This window comes from Salvelinus namaycush, chromosome 22 (genome assembly GCF_016432855.1).
Source record: "Salvelinus namaycush isolate Seneca chromosome 22, SaNama_1.0, whole genome shotgun sequence".
Lineage (NCBI taxonomy): Eukaryota > Metazoa > Chordata > Actinopteri > Salmoniformes > Salmonidae > Salvelinus > Salvelinus namaycush.
In genome coordinates this window covers 21636252-21657483 of record NC_052328.1, presented here as the reverse complement: position 1 = coordinate 21657483, position 21232 = coordinate 21636252, and the positions used below count along the sequence as shown (strand labels likewise).

General features: G+C 40.8%; 2 protein-coding genes across 4 annotated transcripts; one reads left to right on the top strand and one right to left on the bottom strand.

Annotated features, from left to right (window-relative positions):
• Window positions 1–207: 207 nt before the first annotated feature.
• LOC120017665 (serine/threonine-protein phosphatase 2A 55 kDa regulatory subunit B delta isoform-like) lies at window positions 208–5138 on the top strand. 3 transcript variants are annotated; one of them, XM_038960579.1, is made up of 10 exons: window positions 208–360; window positions 511–585; window positions 1396–1493; window positions 1661–1826; window positions 1903–2015; window positions 2131–2308; window positions 2613–2777; window positions 2908–3077; window positions 3224–3315; window positions 3455–5138. In XM_038960579.1, exons 1-10 carry the CDS (start codon window positions 354–356, stop codon window positions 3732–3734), a joined length of 1344 nt encoding a protein of 447 aa, XP_038816507.1. In that variant the 5' UTR covers window positions 208–353; the 3' UTR covers window positions 3735–5138. The 3 variants fall into 3 exon arrangements, with proteins under 3 accessions (XP_038816507.1, XP_038816509.1, XP_038816510.1); XM_038960581.1 differs by lacking the exon at window positions 1396–1493; XM_038960582.1 differs by lacking the exons at window positions 1396–1493; window positions 1661–1826.
• A 1723-nt stretch (window positions 5139–6861) lies between these two features.
• On the bottom strand, window positions 6862–21020 carry LOC120017664 (BCL2/adenovirus E1B 19 kDa protein-interacting protein 3-like). Its single transcript, XM_038960578.1, has 6 exons — window positions 20838–21020; window positions 20289–20448; window positions 11201–11261; window positions 10922–11028; window positions 8588–8737; window positions 6862–8274 (listed from the first exon to the last, which is right to left on the bottom strand). The coding sequence occupies exons 1-6, from the start codon at window positions 20878–20880 to the stop codon at window positions 8232–8234; spliced, it is 564 nt and encodes a 187-aa protein (XP_038816506.1). The 5' UTR covers window positions 20881–21020; the 3' UTR covers window positions 6862–8231.
• Window positions 21021–21232: the final 212 nt, after the last annotated feature.

Sequence of the window (21232 nt, the reverse complement as noted above, 5' to 3'; positions counted from 1 at the left end):
CAACATGAGGGGTGAGGAGCCATTTTAATTTATCCAGTTTTTCTGTTGTCTTAATTAAGTTTTAAGGAGTATGGCCAACTGACTTCAACACAGACAAAACTGCCTACAGCTGGGGATGGATGGATGATAGATGATATAGATAACTGAAAGATGCTTGGAAGCGTGTTGAAATGACGTCATTGTGTTATGCAATGTGCGCCATTTTGGATGGAAAAAATCACGGACGATTTCCGTGATCCCTGACTCCTCACTTTGCCTGTGAATGTTGACTATTTTTACCTCACGCAAGTTGCATTGGTTGAATAAGCAGTGCAATCCGTGTTCAGTAATAGCTAACTCTGCTAAATGAAACAATGGCAGGTAAGCTACTTATGTAGCCGGGAAAGGGTCACAATACCACTTACTGCTGTGTGGCCTGAATGCAAGTTTTAAATTACACAGCATTTGACTCTAAATGGGTTGGTGAACTGACGCAAGCGAAGTAATGATTCCAATATTATTGTTATGCAGGAGTTGCCGGTGGAAATGATTTTCAGTGGTGTTTCTCACAAGTGAAGGGGGCGATAGATGAAGATGTTGCAGAAGGTGAGTACAGTTACGTTAGGTTAACGAATGAGTTAGCTAAACGTTAGCGTTTGAGCTCAAATGTGATCAAAGATGTGATGCTGTTATCTTATTATTTCGCTAACTACGCCTTTGACTTACTGTCTTTCACGAACAAAGTCATGACACTGTTCATGTATATGAGTACCACTGCTGGGCAATGCTGAGTTTGTTTTTCTTACTAACAACGTTAGCATGTTAGCTAGCTCCTCTTGCTTGCAAATCAAGTTGGCTAGCATTATTAGCAAGCTAACGTTATACCCAAACAACTGTACCCTGTAACTTATGTCCCGCACATGTATGTAACATATATAATAAGGATTATGCAGTCAGAGTACGTCTTATTATTGTAATGTAGTAAGACACACGCACTGTCGTAAACTAGCGCGTCATCTTGCTAACTACTCTAGCTAGTTATTTGTGGGCGATTTTGTCAGTGACGTTGAAGGTCTGCGTCGGCAATATGGCAATTGAACGTTCTGATGCAGTAGGGGGGAAGTCAGTGTGTTTGATTCATTCAAAGTCATAGTCATTTTTCTTGGGTCGACTGATAAATCAATTATTTTCAGGGAGGTAGAAATCCACACGCTGCTCTGTCGGCTACTATGCATAGTGTATGCATGCACCCATGAAAGTTGCACCAGGATTGTTTTTTTATATTGGTTTTGATGTTATTATTTACTAGGTGCTGTTCTTTTGCTGATGTGTATATATTTGATTAGAACAGCCCTTATACATTACACACAATAAAATTCCAGAATCCAGCTTTAATGGGACATGTCCTCCTTTCAGCTGATATCATCTCAACGGTTGAATTCAACCATTCTGGAGAGTTGCTAGCAACTGGAGACAAGGGAGGCAGAGTTGTCATATTTCAACATGAACAGGAGGTGCATTTTATAATTACCAGCGAAATGTATTTTCATGAACAATGGCATACATTTTTGGAGTTAGATATAATAGGTTGTTATGGAAAGGCACTGGATTAAATTCTAAACATAATACATGCTTAATATCCAAGTTTGTCACACAGTGCATATCTACTTTTCTCTTTCAGTGTAAAAATCGACCAAACCTGCGAGGGGAATACAATGTTTATAGCACTTTTCAGAGTCACGAACCTGAATTTGACTACTTGAAAAGTTTAGAAATTGAGGAAAAAATTAACAAAATAAGATGGTTACCCCAACAAAACTCAGCTCACTTTCTACTCTCAACAAATGGTAAGAACATTTTGCTTTAATCTACTAACCTTTTTGTTAAGTTCTCTTCACCCTCAACATATATTTTTTTGTACAGATAAAACGATCAAATTGTGGAAAATCGGTGAACGAGACAAGCGGGCTGAGGGTTACAACTTGAAAGATGAAGACGGACGTCTCAGGGATCCCTTTAGAATTACCTCCCTGCGGGTTGGTTTAAACTTGCTTTACCTTTTAAGATTTCAACCGACACTGTACAAGAAAAGACACAGTCTATGCATGCTTATAGCTTCCTCCCCTAAATAAATCTGTCCTGTGGTTACAGGTACCAGTGCTGATGCCCATGGATCTCATGGTAGAAGCAAGTCCTCGTAGGGTGTTTGCCAACGCTCACACATATCATATTAATTCAATTTCTGTAAATAGCGATCATCAAACATACCTCTCCGCTGATGATCTAAGAATTAATCTATGGCACTTGGAAATCACAGACCGAAGTTTTAGTATCCTCTTCTGTCTTCTGAAAACATATCAGTCCTCATCCTCATGACTTTTAGATGCAAATGTTTGCTTCATCCAAACTGTCCTCTATTAGCGTATACACTTCTCAATTTCAGTTTAGATTTTTTTCTTATTGGTCCTGTGCAGTTGTAAGTCAAACAAATACATGTGTGAACACCAAAAGTTTCTTAAATTTAAACTTATTTCAGAAGAGATAGTGAATCGTGCAAGGGAGCCTATGTTTGACCACATCGGTATGAGCCTTTAGACCTATTTCAGTTAATTTCCTTAACAGTGTCTTCTCAGACATTGTAGACATCAAGCCTGCCAACATGGAGGAACTGACAGAGGTGATCACAGCGGCTGAGTGCCATCCAAACCAATGCAATGTATTTGTGTACAGCAGTAGCAAAGGCACCATACGCCTCTGTGACATGCGAACAGCAGCACTCTGCGATAGGCACACCAAGTGTGAGTATTCATAGAGCCTAGTTCTCTGCATTCTAAATTATGTTAATTCACAGATAAATTAGTTTAAATTAATCTATTTTCAGGGGTTTTGTCTGTCATTTTGAATATCCCTCCATGTTTGTGATTGCAGTCTTTGAGGAGCCTGAGGATCCAAGCAGCAGGTCATTTTTCTCTGAGATCATCTCGTCCATCTCTGACGTGAAGTTCAGTCACAGCGGGCGCTACATGATGACACGGGACTACCTCTCCGTCAAGGTGTGGGACCTCAACATGGAGAACAGGCCAGTCGAGACATATCAGGTACCTGCCTTGCTCTGCCTAGTGATAACACTACCAACAATGGAATCATTTTCAGTGTGGTCCACAATTGTCCAGTTAGGTGTATGGAAATAGTTGGATAGATGCAATTATTTTCCAAATACACTAATCAACATTCTCCCGCTCAGGTTCACGAATACCTTCGCAGCAAGCTTTGCTCGTTATATGAAAATGACTGCATATTCGACAAGTTTGAGTGCTGCTGGAACGGTAGCGACAGGTAAGAAACTCTCGCGCTTTCTGTTTAAGGCAATCTGCACCTACAATGTTGTTCTTTGGACAACCTTTCTGCCAATATGTAAGTTTAAGGAGTATCTTTGGAGAATTATAAATGACCCACTGTTTCCTTCCTTTCTCAGTGCCATCATGACCGGCTCCTACAACAACTTTTTCCGGATGTTTGACCGCAACACCAGGAAGGACATCACATTGGAGGCCTCTAGGGAGAGCAGCAAACCGCGGGCTACACTCAAACCCCGCAAAGTCTCCACCGGTGGCAAGAGGAAGAAAGACGAAATTAGCGTGGACAGCCTGGACTTCAACAAGAAGATCCTGCACACCGCCTGGCACCCCAAAGAAAACGTAATCGCTGTGGCGGCCACCAACAACCTGTACACTTTCCAGGACAAGATCAACTAAAAAATAATTGGGCTCCATCCTGAGGACAAGGCTTTACTGTTCCTGCATAGTTAAGCCTAGTGGTTTATCTGTAACAGAAACAAACAGCCCTCTCGTCCTCCTGGTGAAGTTTAAAGCACTTGTCTCCTTTTTTTGTGGCAGGAGGTTGATTGGTCGGCCTGTTTTCTTTTGAGTCTGAGGTTGATTTAGCCTTGGGTAAATCAGTGCCAGGGCCAAGATCGGACCCTGAGAGCCCACCTTGTGTTGAATCAATGGAACGGCACTCATAAGAGGTCAAACTCTTGAACATTGGTTTGTGTTGACATTTTCAGCCTTCATTTCATAATCTTAACAACCAAACTATGGAAAGCCCTGAAAATGACCTCTTGTCATTGTTGTAACACCCTCATTAAGATTTTTTGGCCGTTCTGAAACATGGATATTTCATGGGTTATAGGCCTACCTGTTAACATTCCCCATTGACCATGCATTCAGGCTAAAGCACTTGCAACAGGTCGTAAATTTGGAAAGTGGACTTCTTCTTTTCTCCACCCACTCCCTCCTATCCAAAATTTATCCCCCAGACATGGTAACGTTATATCACAGACTGTATCTATTCAAATACACCTTTATGGTGTCATCCACTTAATAAAAGTAAATAGAACTACATATGTGTTTTAGAATTTAAATCATGTTTATAATTGCTTTGCATGTTTTTATGTTGTAGTGAGGTGGAAAAAATGTAAAGTCGCACCACAGTCTTTTGAGTAGTTCGTTCAAGCTATCTCTAAAATAACTACTCTTAAGTTTCAGAATCATCATTTGAGACTGACCATGTGCAAGTGTCAATATGTATTTATGTGTTGCTCTCATTTAAGATACAGGCTGGAAACTTAATGTGAAGAGACGCAAGACAAAGGGAATCTGCAGCCTTAAAACCTACGTCTATCAATGACAGCTACCGGTTATGTCCCCAAATGTTTTACAAACCTTATGTGCATTATTTTTTTATTCTATTTTATAGATTTATGTCTCATATTACTGCTGCTATTTGTGGCTGTCTGTGAAAACAAGGTGTATATAATAGTCAATGAGTACTGCACACCATACAGATAGATCTAGTGATATACAGAGTTCCTCCAAAACATGGAAAGTTCTTTGTGTAGTAAGAGAAGGAGATTCAGACAAACCTCTTACATGTGCCCTTTAAATCATTCATTGGTATGCCACTAAAGTCAAAACTGCATACTTTGTTTTCCAAGTTATATCAATGCAAAAATGAAGGTTGAATAGACCTGTACTGATTTTATAAACAGGAACATCGGTAATAAAGCCTTTCTCTGTTTAATCATTCTGAACATGGTGGCAGTGTATTCACTTGTTTGATTATGTTGACCAAAGTTAAATAAAATCTAATTGTGTTCATCTGCTTTATGCCTCCATTACTTTAAATGCGTGAGAATAGTCCTGGAGCTACAGTTGAAGTCAGAAGTTTACAAACACTTAGGTTGGAGTCATTAAAACTCGTTTTTCAACCACTCCACAAATTTCTTGTTAACAAACTATACTTTTGGTAAGTCGCTTAGGACATCTACTTTGTGCATGACACAAGTCATTTTTCCAACAATTGTTTACAGATTATTTCACTTATAATTTACTGTATCATAATTACAGTGAGTCAGAACTTGACATACACTAAGTTGACTGTGCCTTTAAACAGCTTGGAAAATACAAGAAAATGATGTCATGGCTTTAGAAGCTTCTGATAGGCTAATTGACATTTGAGTCAATTGGAGGTGTACCTGTGGATGTATTTCAAGGCCTACCTTCAAACTCAGTGCCTCTGCTTGACATCATGGGAAAATCAAAAGAAATCAGCCAAGACCTAAAAAAAAAAAAATGTAGAACTCCACAAGTCTGGTTCATCCTTGGGAGCAATTTCCAAACATCTGAAGGTACAACGTAAATCTGGTATGCAAGTATAAACACCATGGAACCAAGCAGCCATCATACCGCTCAGGAAGGAGATGTGTTCTGTCTCCTAGAGATGAACATACTTTGGTGCGAAAAGTGCAAATCAATCCCAGAACAACAGCAAAGGACCTTGTGAAGATGCTGGAGGAAACAGGTACAAAAGTATCTATATCCACAGTAAAACGAGTCCTATATCGACATAACCTGAAAGGCCGCTCAGCAAGGAAGAAGCCACTGCTCCTAAACCGCCATAAAAAAGCCAGACTACGGTTTGCAACTGCACATGGGGACAAAGATCATACTTTTTGGAGAAATTACCTCTGGTCTGATGAAACAAAAATAGAACAGTTTGGCCATAATGACCATCGTTATGTTTGGAGGAAAAAGGGGGAGGCTTGCAAGCCGAAGAACACCATCCCAACAGTGAAGTTCGGGGGTGGCAGCATCATGTTGTGGGGGTGCTTTGCTGCAGAAGGGACTGGTGCACTTCACAAAATAGATGGCATCATGCAGAAGGAAAATTATGTGGATATATTGAAGCAACATCTCAAGACATCAGTCAGGAAATTATAGCTTGGTCACAAATGGGTCTTCCAAATGGACAATGACCCCAAGCATACTTCCAAGTTGTGGCAAAATGGCTTAAGGACAACAAAGTCAAGGCATTGGAGTGGCCATCACAAAGCCCTGGGCAGAACTGAAAAAGCGTGTGTGGGCAAGGAGGCCTACAAACCTGACTCAGTTACACCAGGTCTGTCAGGAGGAATGGGCCAAAATTCACCCTTCCCACTTATTGTGGGAAGCTTGTGGAAGGCTACCCGAAACGTTTGACCCAAGTTAATCAATTTAAAGGCAACGCTACCAAATACTAATTGAGTGTATGTTAACTTCTGACCCACTGAAAGAAATAAAAGCTGAAATAATACTCTCCTATTATCCTGACATTTCACATTCTTAAAATAAAGTGGTGATCCTAACTGACCTAAAACAGGGAATATTTACTAGGTTTCAATGTCAGGAATTGTGAAAAACTGAGTTTAAATGTATTTCGCTAACGTGTATGTAAACGTCCGACTTCAACTGTAGATGATACTGTAGATGTATATTCAGTAAATTGCAGAATTCAGAGAAAATTAGGGAATTCATTTGAGCGCTCAAAAAAATACAATGTAAGTAGCAAAGATAGCTTATATGTCTTACTGATCATACAAAAAATTGGAGACATCTTATTTCACAGTGATATTGACTTGTTATTTGCTTTAAAACTGTATGGTAATTACATAACTTGGGATGCTTTGAAACAAGTGCCACTGCAGATGTGGTACCATGTACTTCATTCTTTAGAGTACCTGAAAGTACCACTTCTTAGCATATTACGTACCAAATATAGTACCAGCTGAGACTGTAAAATAGTTACCAAATAAAAACATTGTTTTGTATTTGTAACATACTATAGCTATGAAAAACAAACAAAACATTATCATGATTGTACTCAAATAGTTGCTACATTTATGGACCTAATAGTAGACATGTTTTTATCTGATTGTCAATCACTGTCCACGTTCATCCACTCCACTAATTCCAGCATTCAAACAGTCCACTCTGCACCAGTCATTGGATGAATGGAAAGAGACAGTTGTTACAAAACACCAAAACATGTAATGACATCAGTGATTGTCATCAGGTCTTCACTCTTGTAGCCTGAATTAAATCATCTTGCTGACAAATTGAGCTTTTTTGTAAAAAGAAAAAAGTTGGGACATCTGAAAAGGGGCTGAAATACAGGACGCAAACAAGTGTCTGTCCTGAGCTCATCAGCATGGGAAACTGAGGGCTCAGTTGATAATGTTGCAAGTTTGCTAGCTAGCTGAATCCAGTCAATACAATGTTGCATGTTTGCTAGCGAAAGCTCAAGACAGACATAAGAGAGATGAATGCAATTGAAAGAACCTGAACCAACGGTCACTGGTTTAAACCATGACAGAGTGGTGAGGGTGTTCATTTAATTTGGAATAAGCTTTTATTTTTTTCATCTTTACCACTAACAGTACACAATAGAATTTTAAACAAATAGGAGAATAGGTTAAATTGGAGACCCCCCAAAAGTTGGACTTTTGTTGCAATTCACACCCTGCCTTTCACATGTTGCATGAAATGTATTAACCCCAGCTTTTTTCAAAGAAAATGAGTGCAGGAAATTATTTCACAATTAATATTCATTCACATTAATCATTCCCTTAAGAATAACAAACAGGCAAAACACAAACTCAATATGCTTAAGAAAATGAGAAACAACAATGCCAATTGGCAGCAGTTCAATATAAAAAACATTCTAAATAGCGAGAGGAACAAGGCAGCACAAATCAGTTCCTGATTCAAGGCATTTCTGGGAGAAAGAAGCAGTCACAGCATTCAGAAAATAAGATGAGGCAATCAGCTAAAATGGAGAATGCTACATCAACCACCTCCTTGGATTCTGAAGTTTCCCCCATTTGAAGGCATGCCAGCTGTATGAGTCAGTGGTGTCATAATGCAGCGTCAGCTTCAGTAGGTGCTGTATGTGCTGAGGCGCCTCCCAATGTATATCCTGAGAAGAAGAACAAAATAGCAAAGGGCCATTCAAAATATTATTTTGATTCAAGTCAAAATTTATCATGGCTACTCTGAAATATCTATCCATGGCCAGCGGCAAGCTTTCACAAAGCCTACATTTCCTCAACAGGGTAGTGTTTGCTTTATTGTATTACAACTCTCAAAAGGCATTTAGCTAAAATACAAAACAATTCGACACCCATCTGGGGCACCATACTTTTAGGAATAGTAAAAGGCAGCTTTGAAAGTATTCAATAGACTGCATGTATTTGTACTGTGTTTAAGTTACAAAATGCTCAGTCCCTTACCCCAGGCCAACTGCGAGTATATGAGAAATGAATAATGAAGGAAGGAAAAGCTTGAGGAAGTCAGGGGAGAGAACGCCTCCCTTCTTCATGACGCTGGTCTTCCTGATGCTGAGCGAGGCTGAGCGCCTGGGGTGTTTCAGCAGAAACTCCCTACAGAGACACAACACAGTTACAACTGGGTTAGTAAATCTTATATTAAATCAGTGATTACAGGTATCTTTCTGCGATTGAAATTCTTGGGTGGGCCGCCTAAGCATTTTTTCTGGTCGCCTAAGTCTAAACAGTGGGTATGGAAAAACCCTTTCAGTGTAAAATTAAAACGACTAAAACCAGATATATAGTGCCTTCAGAAAGTACTCAGACTTTTTCCACATTTTATTACGTTACAACCGTACTCTAAAATTGATAAAATAAAATAAAAATCCTCTGCAATCTTCACACAATACCCCACAATGACAAAGTGAAAACAGGTTTGAACATCTCTGGAGAGACCTGAAAATAGCTGTGCAGCAACACCTGACAGAGCTCGAGAGGATCTGCAGAGAAGAATGGGAGAAACTCCCCAAATACAGGTGTGCCAAGCGTGTAGCGTCATACCCAAGAAGACTCGATGCTGTAATCGCTGCCAAAGATGCTTCAACAAAGTACTGAGTAAAGGGTCTGAATAATTATGTAAATGTGTATTTCAGTTTTTATTTTTTATAAATTAACAAAAATGTCTAAAAACCTGTTTTTGCTTTGTCATTATGGGGTATTGTGTGTAGATTGACGAGGGAAAAAATGATTTAATACATTTTTGAATACGGCTGTAACCTAACAAAATGTGGGAAAAGTCGTCGCGGGCCGGTAAACCGTGCCAATATATCCTCCAAACACAGACTTCGAGAGCATTATCACTTTTATACAACGGGTTACCAACATTTTCAAATAATGATTTACATATTTCCATTAAAAGCGTTATTTTGATTAATGTATTCATATTATTTCATCCTTCCACAAGATATAGTCCCGACACAAATCTAGGGTTGCTACCCAAGCCGACTGGTCGTTCGTTCTATCGGTTCGTTTGCCATAGACGCAACCCAGTCGTTCAGTGTTTTTGTTCTTCATGTATGGACACAACCCAGTCGTTCGTTCTAAATATTCCATTGCCATACTGGCTGGCAACATTCTTATCCCTTACTTGCCAGCTAGCCAACTACGACTAATTTACAGTCACGTCAAAAAGTGCAGCCAGAATAACCGCTAAGTAAATGCATTTGAGTTTGTTTAAGCTGTTTTCTAGTGACATTTATTTGGATCCATCCACAACAATGAGCTAATGGTGAACAGTTTCGCCCGGCATAGAAAATGGGCTCGTCAGGACATGGTTGTTCAGAGGCGCTAGCCAACAACACAACTAACACAATCACTTCAAACTGAAGCTGGAAAGAAATCAAACTAGCTGCAATTCGTATTGCTTGACCTGTTTTCTATTGATATATATCCATAAAAATTATGCTGATTCATGATTTCTACTGGCTGAGAAATGCTGCCTGTCTGTCTCATCCCTCACACGTTCATTAATACAGGACAGCTGGAGATGTAATTTGAATATTGAAACAATGTTGCAAATGTCAGAGACAGACAGCAAGGTTTATACAAATCTCCACTGTTGAAAACTAAATGTTAAGACTAAAATAAATGTGAGATAATGTTTAAATGTTTTTATAGTGGAGAAGTTGATAAATTGCCTGGCTGGGCTGATGAGACAGTGGATTGCACAGGAAATGTTAACGTCATAGAATTAGTCGGTGGTACGTTGTGGAATAGACACCAGCTGGAATGCGGTTTTAACCCATCAGCATTCATGATTAGACACACTCGTTGTATAAAGATTATGGACCATTATTTTTTCATATATAATATAATCTTTGAGAATTTACAAATCACCAAAATAAAAGCTAGACAGTCAGGGAAAATGTAAAATTCCCAAAACAATGACTTTAGCAGTAATTATTTTGTTTTTATGTTTGAGCAAAAGAATACAGCATTAGCTATGGCAAAATGCATATAATTGCAGGAAATTAGTTTTAAAACGGCAAGATTTTTTTTTCAGCTCCATGGTAGAATATGTAGAATTGCAGGACATTTGCAACATTTCCTCGCAGTTGCATGTCAAAATGTGTAGAATTGCAGGGAGTTTGTTTTAAAATAAGTCTCTCAGCCACTAAGACCTCTAAAATTATCTATACAATTCAGTTGTGCCAAAATGTTCTCTCTCTACATTCAATTTCCATCTTCAGCATTATGAACATTGGGCCCTACTGTATATAATTACGAGGTACTATGCACTTTGGTGGGTTGTTCTCAGGACGACTGGACCAGTCCCAGATCCAGTCAGCATTCTTCTTCAGTAGATTCTCTACTTCCCGGATTCTTTCTTGGTTATCTTCCTCAGACTGAAATCAATGAAGAAATTCCTTAGTAAAACCACTTTCCACATTATAATCACAAACATGTTTCTACTATTCACCTAATGTAAAGTCTGGTATTATCATGAATTATTACCTTCTGAACATCACAATACATATCAGAAGACAACCTTACAACCCCTAAGGACCATGTATTTACCTGTGAACTGTTTCCCTCTGAGCCTCTAAACAGAAGAAGAGGAGTCTGTGACCTAAGCGGACTGGAAAGATAGACAATAAAGATGACTCAGGACATCCCTAGAACTTTTGAAATGTGTATGAGGTAATCTGCTAAGAAAGAGCATTATAAATGACATAATCCTTATCTCCACATTCTCAGGCCTTGAACAGGGATACCAAGGCTTTGCCTGGAAACCATATGTTGAAATGCATTGAATTGTATAAGGGGCAAAAACGAGCATTTGAATCAGGAAAGTTTCCTCTCACAACCTCTACAAGCCAAAATGTTGAATAAAATTATATTTTAATATACCTTACCGGTTTGCGGTAGGAATGTGAGACCATATATCCACTAAGATGGCGCCGAAGAGGATGGCTGACATTTTACATAATCCTGACCAAATTGTGCTATTTTGTTAGTTTTTTTGCGTTGTTTGTAACTTATTTTTTAACTTCTTTTGTACATAATGTTGCTGCTACCGTCTATTATGACCGAAAATAACTTCTGGACATCAGAACAGCGATTACTCACCACGAACTGGAAGAAGCTTTTTCCTTTAACGAGTCTGACAAGAAGGATGCACTGCTCTCCCGGGAACAGGCCCAAATCCCTGTCATTTGCGTGAAGAAAATACGGAGCAAAAGAGGATGCAGATCAGGTTGCCTTCTGAGAATCCGTAGGCGAGCGAGTAAACTCCCACTGCCTTCCATTCTACTTGCTAACATGCAAAATAAAATTGATGACATACGATTACCCTACCAACGGGACATTAAGAACTGTAATACCTGAACGACGACATGGATAATATAGAGCTGGCGGGATTTTTCATGCACTGGCAGAACAGAGATGCTACATCTGGTAAGACGAGGGGTGGGGGTGTGTGTCTTTTTGTCAATAACAGCTGGTGCGCGATGTGTAATATTAAAAAGGTGTCGATGTATTGCTCGCCTGAGGTAGAGTACCTTACGATAAGCTGTAGACCACATCTACCAAGAGAGTTCTCATCTAAATTATTCGTAGCCATCTATTTACCACCATAGACCGATGCTGGCACTAATTTCCCACTCAACGAGCTGTATAAGGCCATAAGCAAACAAGAAAATGCTCATCCAGAAGCAGCTCTCCTAGTGGCCGGGGATTTTAATGCAGGCAAACTTAAATCAGTTTTACCAGCATGTCACATGCGCAACCTAAAAAATAAAAAAATAAAAATTAAAACTCTAGACCACCTGTACTCCACACACAGAGATGTATACAAAGCTCTCCCCTGCCCTCCATTTGGCAAATCTGACCATAATTATATCCTCCTGATTCCTGCTTACAAGCAAAAACTAAAGCAGGAAGTACCAGTGACTTGCTCAATATGGAAGTGGTCAGATGACACTGATGCTACGCTACAGGACTGTTTTTCTAGCACAGACTGGAATATGTTCCGGGATTCATCCAATGGCATTGAGGAGTATACCACCTCAGTCACCAGCTTCATCAATAAGTGCATCGACGACGTCGTCCCCACAGTGAAGCCATGCATTACAGGCAACATCCGTATCGAGCTAAAGGCTAGAGCTGCCGCTTTCAAGGAGCGAGACACTAATCCGGACTATTATTAGAAATCCCGCTATGCCCTCAAACGAACCATCAAACAAGAAAGCATCAATACAGGATTAAGTTTGAATCCTACTACACTGGCTCTGATGCACATCGGATGTGGCAGGGCTTGAAAACTATTACGGACTACAAAGGGAAACCCAGACATGAGCTGCCCAGTGACGCAAGCCTACCAGACGAGCTAAATGCCTTTAATGCTCGCTTTGAGGCAAGCAACACTGAAGCATGCACAAGAGCAACAGCTGTTCTGGATGACAGTGTGATAAATAAACATTGGCTACCAAGAGGGTTATTTAAAAATATATATATATTTCACCAGGTAGGCCAGTTGAGAACAAGTTCTCATTTACAACTGCGACCTGGCCAAGATAAAGCAAAGCAAAGCAACAAAAATAACAACAGAGTTACACATGGGATAAACAAACGTACAGTCAATGACACAATAGAAAATCTGTATACAGTGTGTGCAAATGAAGTAAGGAGGTAAGGCAATAAATAGGCCATAGTGGCAAAGTAATTACAATTTAGCAGTTAATACTGGAGTGACAGATGTGCAGATGAGGATGTGCAAGTAGAAATACTGGTGTGCAAAAGAGCAGGATTTTTTTTTTAAATTTGGGGACGAGGTAGGTAGTTGCTTGGATGGGCTATATGTCTGGACCTCTGGCAGTCTTTATGGGGGTGCCACAGAGCTCAATCCTCGGGCCGACTCTTTTCTCTGTATACATCAATGATGTTGCTCTTGCTGCTGGTGATTCTCTGATCCACCTCTACGCAGACGACACCATTCTGTATACGTCTGGCCCTTCTTTGGACACTAACCTCCAGACGAGCTTCAATGCCATACAACTCTCCTTCCGTGGCCTCCAACTGCACTTAAATGCAAGTAAAACTAAATGCATGCTCTTCAACCGATCGCTGCCCACACGTCCAGCATCACTACTATGGACGGTTCTGACTTACAATATGTGGATTAGAGGTCGACCGATTAAATCGGAATGGACGATTAATTAGGGCCGATTTCAAATTTTCATAACAATCGGAAATCGGTATTTTTGAACACTGATTTGGCCAATTTTATTATTATTATTTTTTTACACCTTTATTTAATCTTTATTTAACTAGGCAAGTCAGTTAAGAACACATTCTTATTTTAAATGACGGCCTAGGAACGGTGGGTTAACTGCCTCGTTCAGGGGCAGAACGACAGATTTTTACCTTGTCAGCTCGGGGGATTCAATCTTGCAACCTTACAGTTAACTAGTCCAAGGCTCTAACCACCTGCCTCTCATTGCACTCCACGAGGAGACTGCCTGTTATGCGAATGCAATAAGCCAAGGTAAGTTGCTAGCTAGCATTAAACTTATCTTATAAAAAACAATCAATCAATCAATCAATCATAATCACTAGTTAACTACACATGATTGATGATATTACTAGTTTATCTAGCGTGTCCTGCGTTGCATATAATCGATGCAGTGCGCATCGTTGCACCAATGTGTACCTAACCATGAACATCAATGCCTTTCTTAAAATCAATACACAGAAGTATATATTTTTAAACCTGCATATTTAGCTAAAAGAACTCCAGGTTAGCAGGCAATATTAACCAGGTGAAATTGTGTCACTTCTCTTGCGTTCATTGCACGCAGAGTCAGTGTATATGCAACAGTTTGGGCCGCCTAATTTGCCAGAATTTTACGTAATTATGACATAACATTGAAGGTTGTGCAATGTAACAGGAATATTTAGACTAATGGATGCCACCCCTTAGATAAAACACGGAACGGTTCCGTATTTCACTGAAAGAAGAAATGTCTTGTTTTCGAGATGATAGTTTCCGGATTCGACCATATTAATGACCTAAGGCTCGTATTTGTGTGTGTTATTATGTTATAAATAAGTCTATGATTTGATAGAGCAGTCTGACTAAGCGGTGGTAGGCAGCAGCAGGCTCGTAAGCATTCATTCAAACAGCACTTTCGTGCGTTTTGCCAGCAGCTCTGCTGTTTATGACTTCAAGCCTATCAACTCCCGAGATTAGGCTGATGTAACCGATGTGAAATGGCTAGCTAGTTAGCGGGGTGCGCGCTAATAGCGTTTTAAACGTCACTCGCTCTGAGACTTGGAGTGGTTATTCCCCTTGCTCTGCATGGGTAACGCTGCTTCGAGGGTGGCTGTTGTCGTTGTGTTCCTGGTTCGAGCCCAGGGAGGAGCGAGGAGAGGGACGGAAGCTATACTGTTACACTGGCAATACTAAAGTGCCTTTAAGAACATCCAATAGTCAAAGGTTAATGAAATACAAATGGTATAGAGAGAAATAGTCCTATAATAACTACAACCTAAAACTTATTACCTGGGAATATTGAAGACTCATGTTAAAAGGAACCACCAGCTTTCATATGTTCTCATGTTCCGAGCAAGGAACTTAAACGTTAGCTTTCTTACATGGCACATATTGCACTTTTACTTTCTTCTCCAACACTTTGTTTTTGCATTATTTAAACCAAATTGAACATGTTTCATTATTTATTTGAGGCTAAATTGATTTTATTGATGTATTATATTAAGTTAAAATAAGTGTTCATTCAGTATTGTTGTAATTGTCATTATAAAAAATAAATGTATATAAAAAATAATTAAAAATAAAATAAATAAATAATTAAATAAAATAAAAATTGGCCGATTAATCGGTATTGGCTTTTTGGCCCTCCAATAATCGGTATCGGTGTTGAAAAATCATAATCGGTCGACCTCTAATGTGGAAAATGACAAATACCTAGGTGTCTGGTTAGACTGTAAACTCTCCTTCCAGACTCATATTAAGCATCTCCAATCCAAAATTAAATCTGGAATTGGCTTCCTATTTCGCAACAAAGCATCCTTCACTCATGCTGCCAAACATACCCTCGTAAAACTGACTATCCTACCGATCCTTGACTTCGGGGATGCCATTTACAAAATAGCCTCCAACACTCTACTCAGCAAATTGGATGCAGTCTATCACAGTGCCATCCATTTTGTCACCAAAGCCCCATATACTACCCACCACTGCGACATGTACAGTCGTGGCCAAAAGTTTTGAGAATGACACAAATATTTATTTTCACAAAGTTTGCTGCTTCAGTGTCTTTAGATATTTTTGTCAGATGTTACTATGGAATACTGAAGTATAATTACAAACATTTCATAAGTGTCAGGGATTTTTATTGACAATTACATGAAGTTGATGCAAAGAGTCAATATTTGCAGTGTTGACCCTTCTTTTTCAAGACCTCTGCAATCCACCCTGGCATGCTGTCAATTAACTTCTGGGCCACATCCTGACTGATCGCAGCCCATTCTTGCATAATCAATGCTTGGAGTTTGTCAGAATTTGTGGGCTTTTGTTTCTCCACCCGCCTCTTGAGGATTGACCACAAGTTCTCAATGGGATTAAGGTCTGGGAGGTTCCCTGGCCATGGACCCAAAATATTGATGTTTTGTTCCCTGAGCCACTTAGTTATCACTTTTGCCTTATGGCAAGGTACTCCATCATGCTGGAAAAGGCATTGTTCATCGCCAAACTGTTCCTGGATGGTTGGGAGAAGTTGCTCTGGGAGGATGTGTTGGTACCATTCTTTATTCATGGCTGTGCTCTTAGGCAAAATTGTGAGTGAGCCCACTCCCTTGGCTGAGAAGCAACCCCACACATGAATGCTCTCAGGATGCTTTACTGTTGACATGACACAGGACTGATGGTAGCACTCACCTTGTTTTCTCAGGACAAGCTTTTTTCCGGATGCCCCAAACAATCGGAAAGGGGATTCATCAGAAAATATGACTTTACCCCAGTCCTCAGCAGTCCAATCCCTGTACTTTTTGCAGAATATCAGTCTGTCCCTGATGTTTTTCCTGGAGAGAAGTGGCTTCTTTGCTGCCCTTCTTGACACCAGACCATCCTCCAAAAGTATTCGCCTCACTGTGCGTGCAGATGGACTCACACCTGCCTGCTGCCATTCCTGAGCAAGCTCTGTACTGGTGGTGCCCCGATCCCGCAGCTGAATCAACTTTAGGAGACGGTCCTGGCGCTTGCTGGACTTTCTTGGGCGCCTTGAAGCCTTCTTCACAACAATTGAACCGCTCTCCTGGAAGTTCTTGATGATCCGATAAATGGTTGATTTAGGTGCAATCTTACTGGCAGCAATATTCTTGCCTGTGAAGCCCTTTTTGTGCAAAGCAATGATGACGGCACGTGTTTCCTTCCAGGTAACCATGGTTGACAGAGGAAGAACAATGATTCCAAGAACCACCCTCCTTTTGAAGCTTCCAGTCTGTTATTCAAACTCAATCAGCATGACAGAGTGATCTCCAGCCTTGTCCTCGTCAACACTCACACCTGTGTTAACGAGAGAATCACTGACATGATGTCAGCTGGTCCTTTTGTGGCAGGGCTGAAATGCAGTGGAAATGTTTTTGGGGGGATTCAGTTCATTTGCATGGCAAAGAGGGACTTTGCAATTAATTGCAATTCATCTGATCACTCTTCATAACATTCTGGAGTATATGCAAATTGCCATCATACAAACTGAGGCAGCAGACTTTGTGAAAATTAATATTTGTGTCATTCTCAAAACTTTTCGCCACGACTGTATGCTCTCGTTGGCTGGCACTCGCTTCATATTCATCGCCAAACCCACTGGCTCCAGGTCATCTATAAGTCTTTGCTAGGTAAAGCCCCGCCTTATCTCAGCTCACTGGTCACCATAGCAGCACCCACCCGTAGCACGCACTCCAGCAGGTATATCTCACTGGTCACCCCCAAAAGGGGTTCTCTGCTGCCAATGACTGGAACTAACTGCAAAAATCACTGAAGCTGGAGACTCATATCTCCGTCACTAACTTTAAGCACCAGCTGTCAGAGCAACTCACAGATCACTGCACATAGCCCATTTGTAAATAGCCCATCCAACTACCTCATCCCCATACTGTTAATTTTTTATTTTATTTTGCTCCTTTGCACCACAGTATCTCTACTTGCACACTCATCTTCTGCACAGCTATCACTCCAGTGTTTAACTTCTATATTGTAATTATCTCGCCACTATGGCCTATTTATTGCCTTACTTATCTTATCCTACCTCATTTGCACACACTGTAGTATACTTTTTCTATTATATTATTGACTGTATGTTTGTTTATTCCATGTGTAACTCTGTGTTGTTGTTTGTGTCGCACTGCTTTGCTTTATCTTGGCCAGGTCGCAGTTGTAAATGAGAACTTGTTCTCAACTAGCCTACCTGGTTAAATAAAGGTGAAATTAAAAAAAATACAGATGGGCTGTGTACAGCTGCAGCGATCAGTAAGCTGCTCTGACAACCGATGCATGAAGTTAGTGAGGGAGATATAAGTCTCCAACCTCAGTGATTTTTGCAAGGCCTTTAAACAGGTAAACATTCACAAAGTCGCGGAGCCAGAATGATTACCAGGACATTTTCAACCTATCCCTGACTGAGTCTGTAATACCTACATATTTCAAGCAGACCACCATAGTCCCTGTGCCCAATTGTGCGAAGGTAACCTGCCTAAATGATTACCGACCCGTAGCACTCACATTGGTAGCCATGAAGTGCTTTGAAAGGCTGGTCATGGCTCACAGCAACAGCATCCTCCCGGATACCCTAGACCCACTCCAATTCGCATACCGCCCAAACAGATCCACGGATGACGCAATCTCAACCGCACTACACACTGCCCTTTCCCACCTAGACAAAAGGAACACCTATGTGAGAATGCTGTTCATTGACTACAGCTCAGCGTTCAACAGCATAGTGCCCACAAAGCTCATCACTAAGCTAAGGACCCTGGGACTAAACACCTCCCTCTGCAACTGGATCCTGGACTTCCTGATGGGCCACCCCCAGGTGGTAAGGGTAGTAGGCAACAACCCGTCTGCCACGCTGATCCTTAACACTGGGGCCCCTCAGGGGTGTGTACTTAGTCCACTCCTGTACTCCCTGTTCACCCACGACTGCATGGCCAAACACGATTCCAACACCATCATTAAGTTTGCTGACGACACAACAGTGGTAGGCCTGATCACCGACAACAATGAGAAGGGCCTATAGGGAGGAGGTCAGAGACCTGGCAGTGTGGTGCCAGGACAACAACCTCTCCCTCAATGTGAGCAAGACAAAGGAGCTGATCGTTGACTACAGGAAAATTTAACATCAACATCAATGGGGCTGTAGTGGAGTGGGTCGAGAGCTTCAAGTTCCTTGGTGTCCACATCACCAACGAACTATCATGGTTCAAACACACCAAGACAGTCGTGAAGAGGGCACGACAAAACCTTTTCCCCCTCAGGAGACTGAAAATATTTGGTATGGGTCCCCAGATCCTCAAGAAGTTCTACAGCTGCACCATTGAGAGCATCCTGACCGGTTGCGTCACCGCCTGGTATGGCAACTGCTCGGCATCTGACCGTACGGTGCTCCAGAGGGTAGCGCGTACGGCCCAGTACATCACTGGGACTAAGCTTCCTGCCATCCAGGACCTATACAATAGGCGGTGTCAGAGGAAAGCCAATAAAATTGTCAAGTGGCTCCAGTCACCCAAGTCATAGACTTTTTTCTCTGCTACCGCACGGCAAGTGGTACCGGAGCGCCAAGTCTAGGTCCAAAACACTCCTTAACAGCTTCTATCCCCAAGCCATAAGACTGCTGAACAATTAATCAAATGGCCACCGGACTATTACATTGACCCCCCCCTCCAATTGTTTTGTACACTGCTGCTACTTGCTGTTTATTATCTATGCATAGTCACTTCACCCCTACCTACATGTACAATTACCTCAACTAACCTGTACCTCCGCACACTGACTCGGTACCGGTACCCCCTGTATATAGCCTTGTTTTTGTTATTGTGTTACTTTTCCTAATTTTTTTATTGAATTTTTACTTTAGTTTATTTGGTAAATATTGTCTTAACTCTTCTTGAACTGCATTGTTGGTTAAAGGCTTGTAAGTAAGCATTTCACGGTAAGGTCTACACTTGTTGTATTCGGCGCATGTGACAAATAAAGTTTGATTTGATTTAGTTTTCAAAGAGATGGTATAGTGCGTTCAGAATTCTATAACCTGAAGCATGTGCACAAGATAAAAATACGGGTTTACACAGTTCTGCACATGCTTCAGATGATAGAAATCTGAAAGCACTACCAGGGCTTTGAAACGTTTATTTAATTATACTCTCCTGTGGATATATTGTTTCACATTCCTAACCCCAAAAGGTCCAACTGCACAGGCAACAGGTAGTTTAAAATATAACTGTATTCAACATTCTTGCTTGTAGAGGTCGTGAGAGGTAACTTCCCTGATAGAAACACTAATTTCTGACCGACATAGAATTCAATGCAATTCATCTTCTGGTTTCCTGAGACACTAAGGCTCAGCACTGTAACCATTTCCTTTCCCCATACCTGTCACATTGTGAGCTTCCTCTCGAGGTACTCCTGCTTGACTCGTGTTGGGCGTCTAGTAGTAACTTCTCCAGGTCTACATCAAGAGTGGTTGTTGAGATCTGCTCCTGGCACACCTGACTCCCACTGCCAATGTTATAGTGCAGCTCCACCCAGGAACCTGGGGATACATATTACCCACAGATAGATAGAAACTAGTTTGGCAACTTAGCTAGTAACGTTAGCTAGATATTTTCCTTTGTCGCGTTTAGTGTTGAATCTTGCCAGTCAGGAATGAACGGAAGTATAACGTGATCCAATTCCGTGAGAAATATAAATGTAGTACTATGTTAACAGTCATAGGGCTAGTTAGTTACGTTAGCTATTATTTGACAGGCCTTAACAATATTCCCCTGACCTGATAATTCCAGTTGAGGCCAACATTAGCTGAACTAACGTTAGGTATATTAGCTAGTTTGTTAGTCAGCTATATAGACTTACATAAAAATGATGTGGTCAGCTAACGTTAGCTAAAAAGTAGCGTATTTGATATTTAATTTCTGTACTGACCCTGCAAGTTCTCCTCATACGGAATTTCCTTCTGAAGCGACATGTTTATTTAAAACGCGTTCGAATCTACCGATAGAGCTCTGTCGACGAACTATGAAAACGTTTGGTCTTATATTAATCGATCACACAAGTAAGCACTAGAAGTTGTTGTGCAACACTACCAGGCAGCAGGAAAACAATTATAACGAAATCTTTTGTTGACATCGGCTAACTGAAATGTGATTGGCTAGTAACTTATGGGCTGTCGTTGGTGAACATCATGCATGCACTGCTCACATGTACACTACTAGCACAGTGTGTACGGTCTTTGGTCAGAGGAAGAGAAAATTCGTCTCCCTCAAGCAGGTGGCGTTTATCACCCAGGAATCGATCATTTTTTTGTGTGGAGGTCAAGA

Excerpts from the sequence above, each read along its gene's own strand:
- LOC120017665 (XM_038960579.1), top strand. Across the intron at positions 2,778-2,907 it reads CTGCGATAGGCACACCAAGT|TCTTTGAGGAGCCTGAGGAT; the intron begins GTGAGTATTCAT and ends TTGTGATTGCAG. Across the intron at positions 3,078-3,223 it reads GGCCAGTCGAGACATATCAG|GTTCACGAATACCTTCGCAG; the intron begins GTACCTGCCTTG and ends TCTCCCGCTCAG.
- LOC120017664 (XM_038960578.1), bottom strand. The coding sequence starts at position 20,880 with ATGTCGCTTCAGAAGGAAATTCCGTATGAGGAGAACTTGCAGG. Across the intron at positions 20,449-20,837 it reads GTATGAGGAGAACTTGCAGG|GTTCCTGGGTGGAGCTGCAC; the intron begins GTCAGTACAGAA and ends ATGTATCCCCAG. Across the intron at positions 8,275-8,587 it reads ATACTCGCAGTTGGCCTGGG|GATATACATTGGGAGGCGCC; the intron begins GTAAGGGACTGA and ends TCTTCTTCTCAG.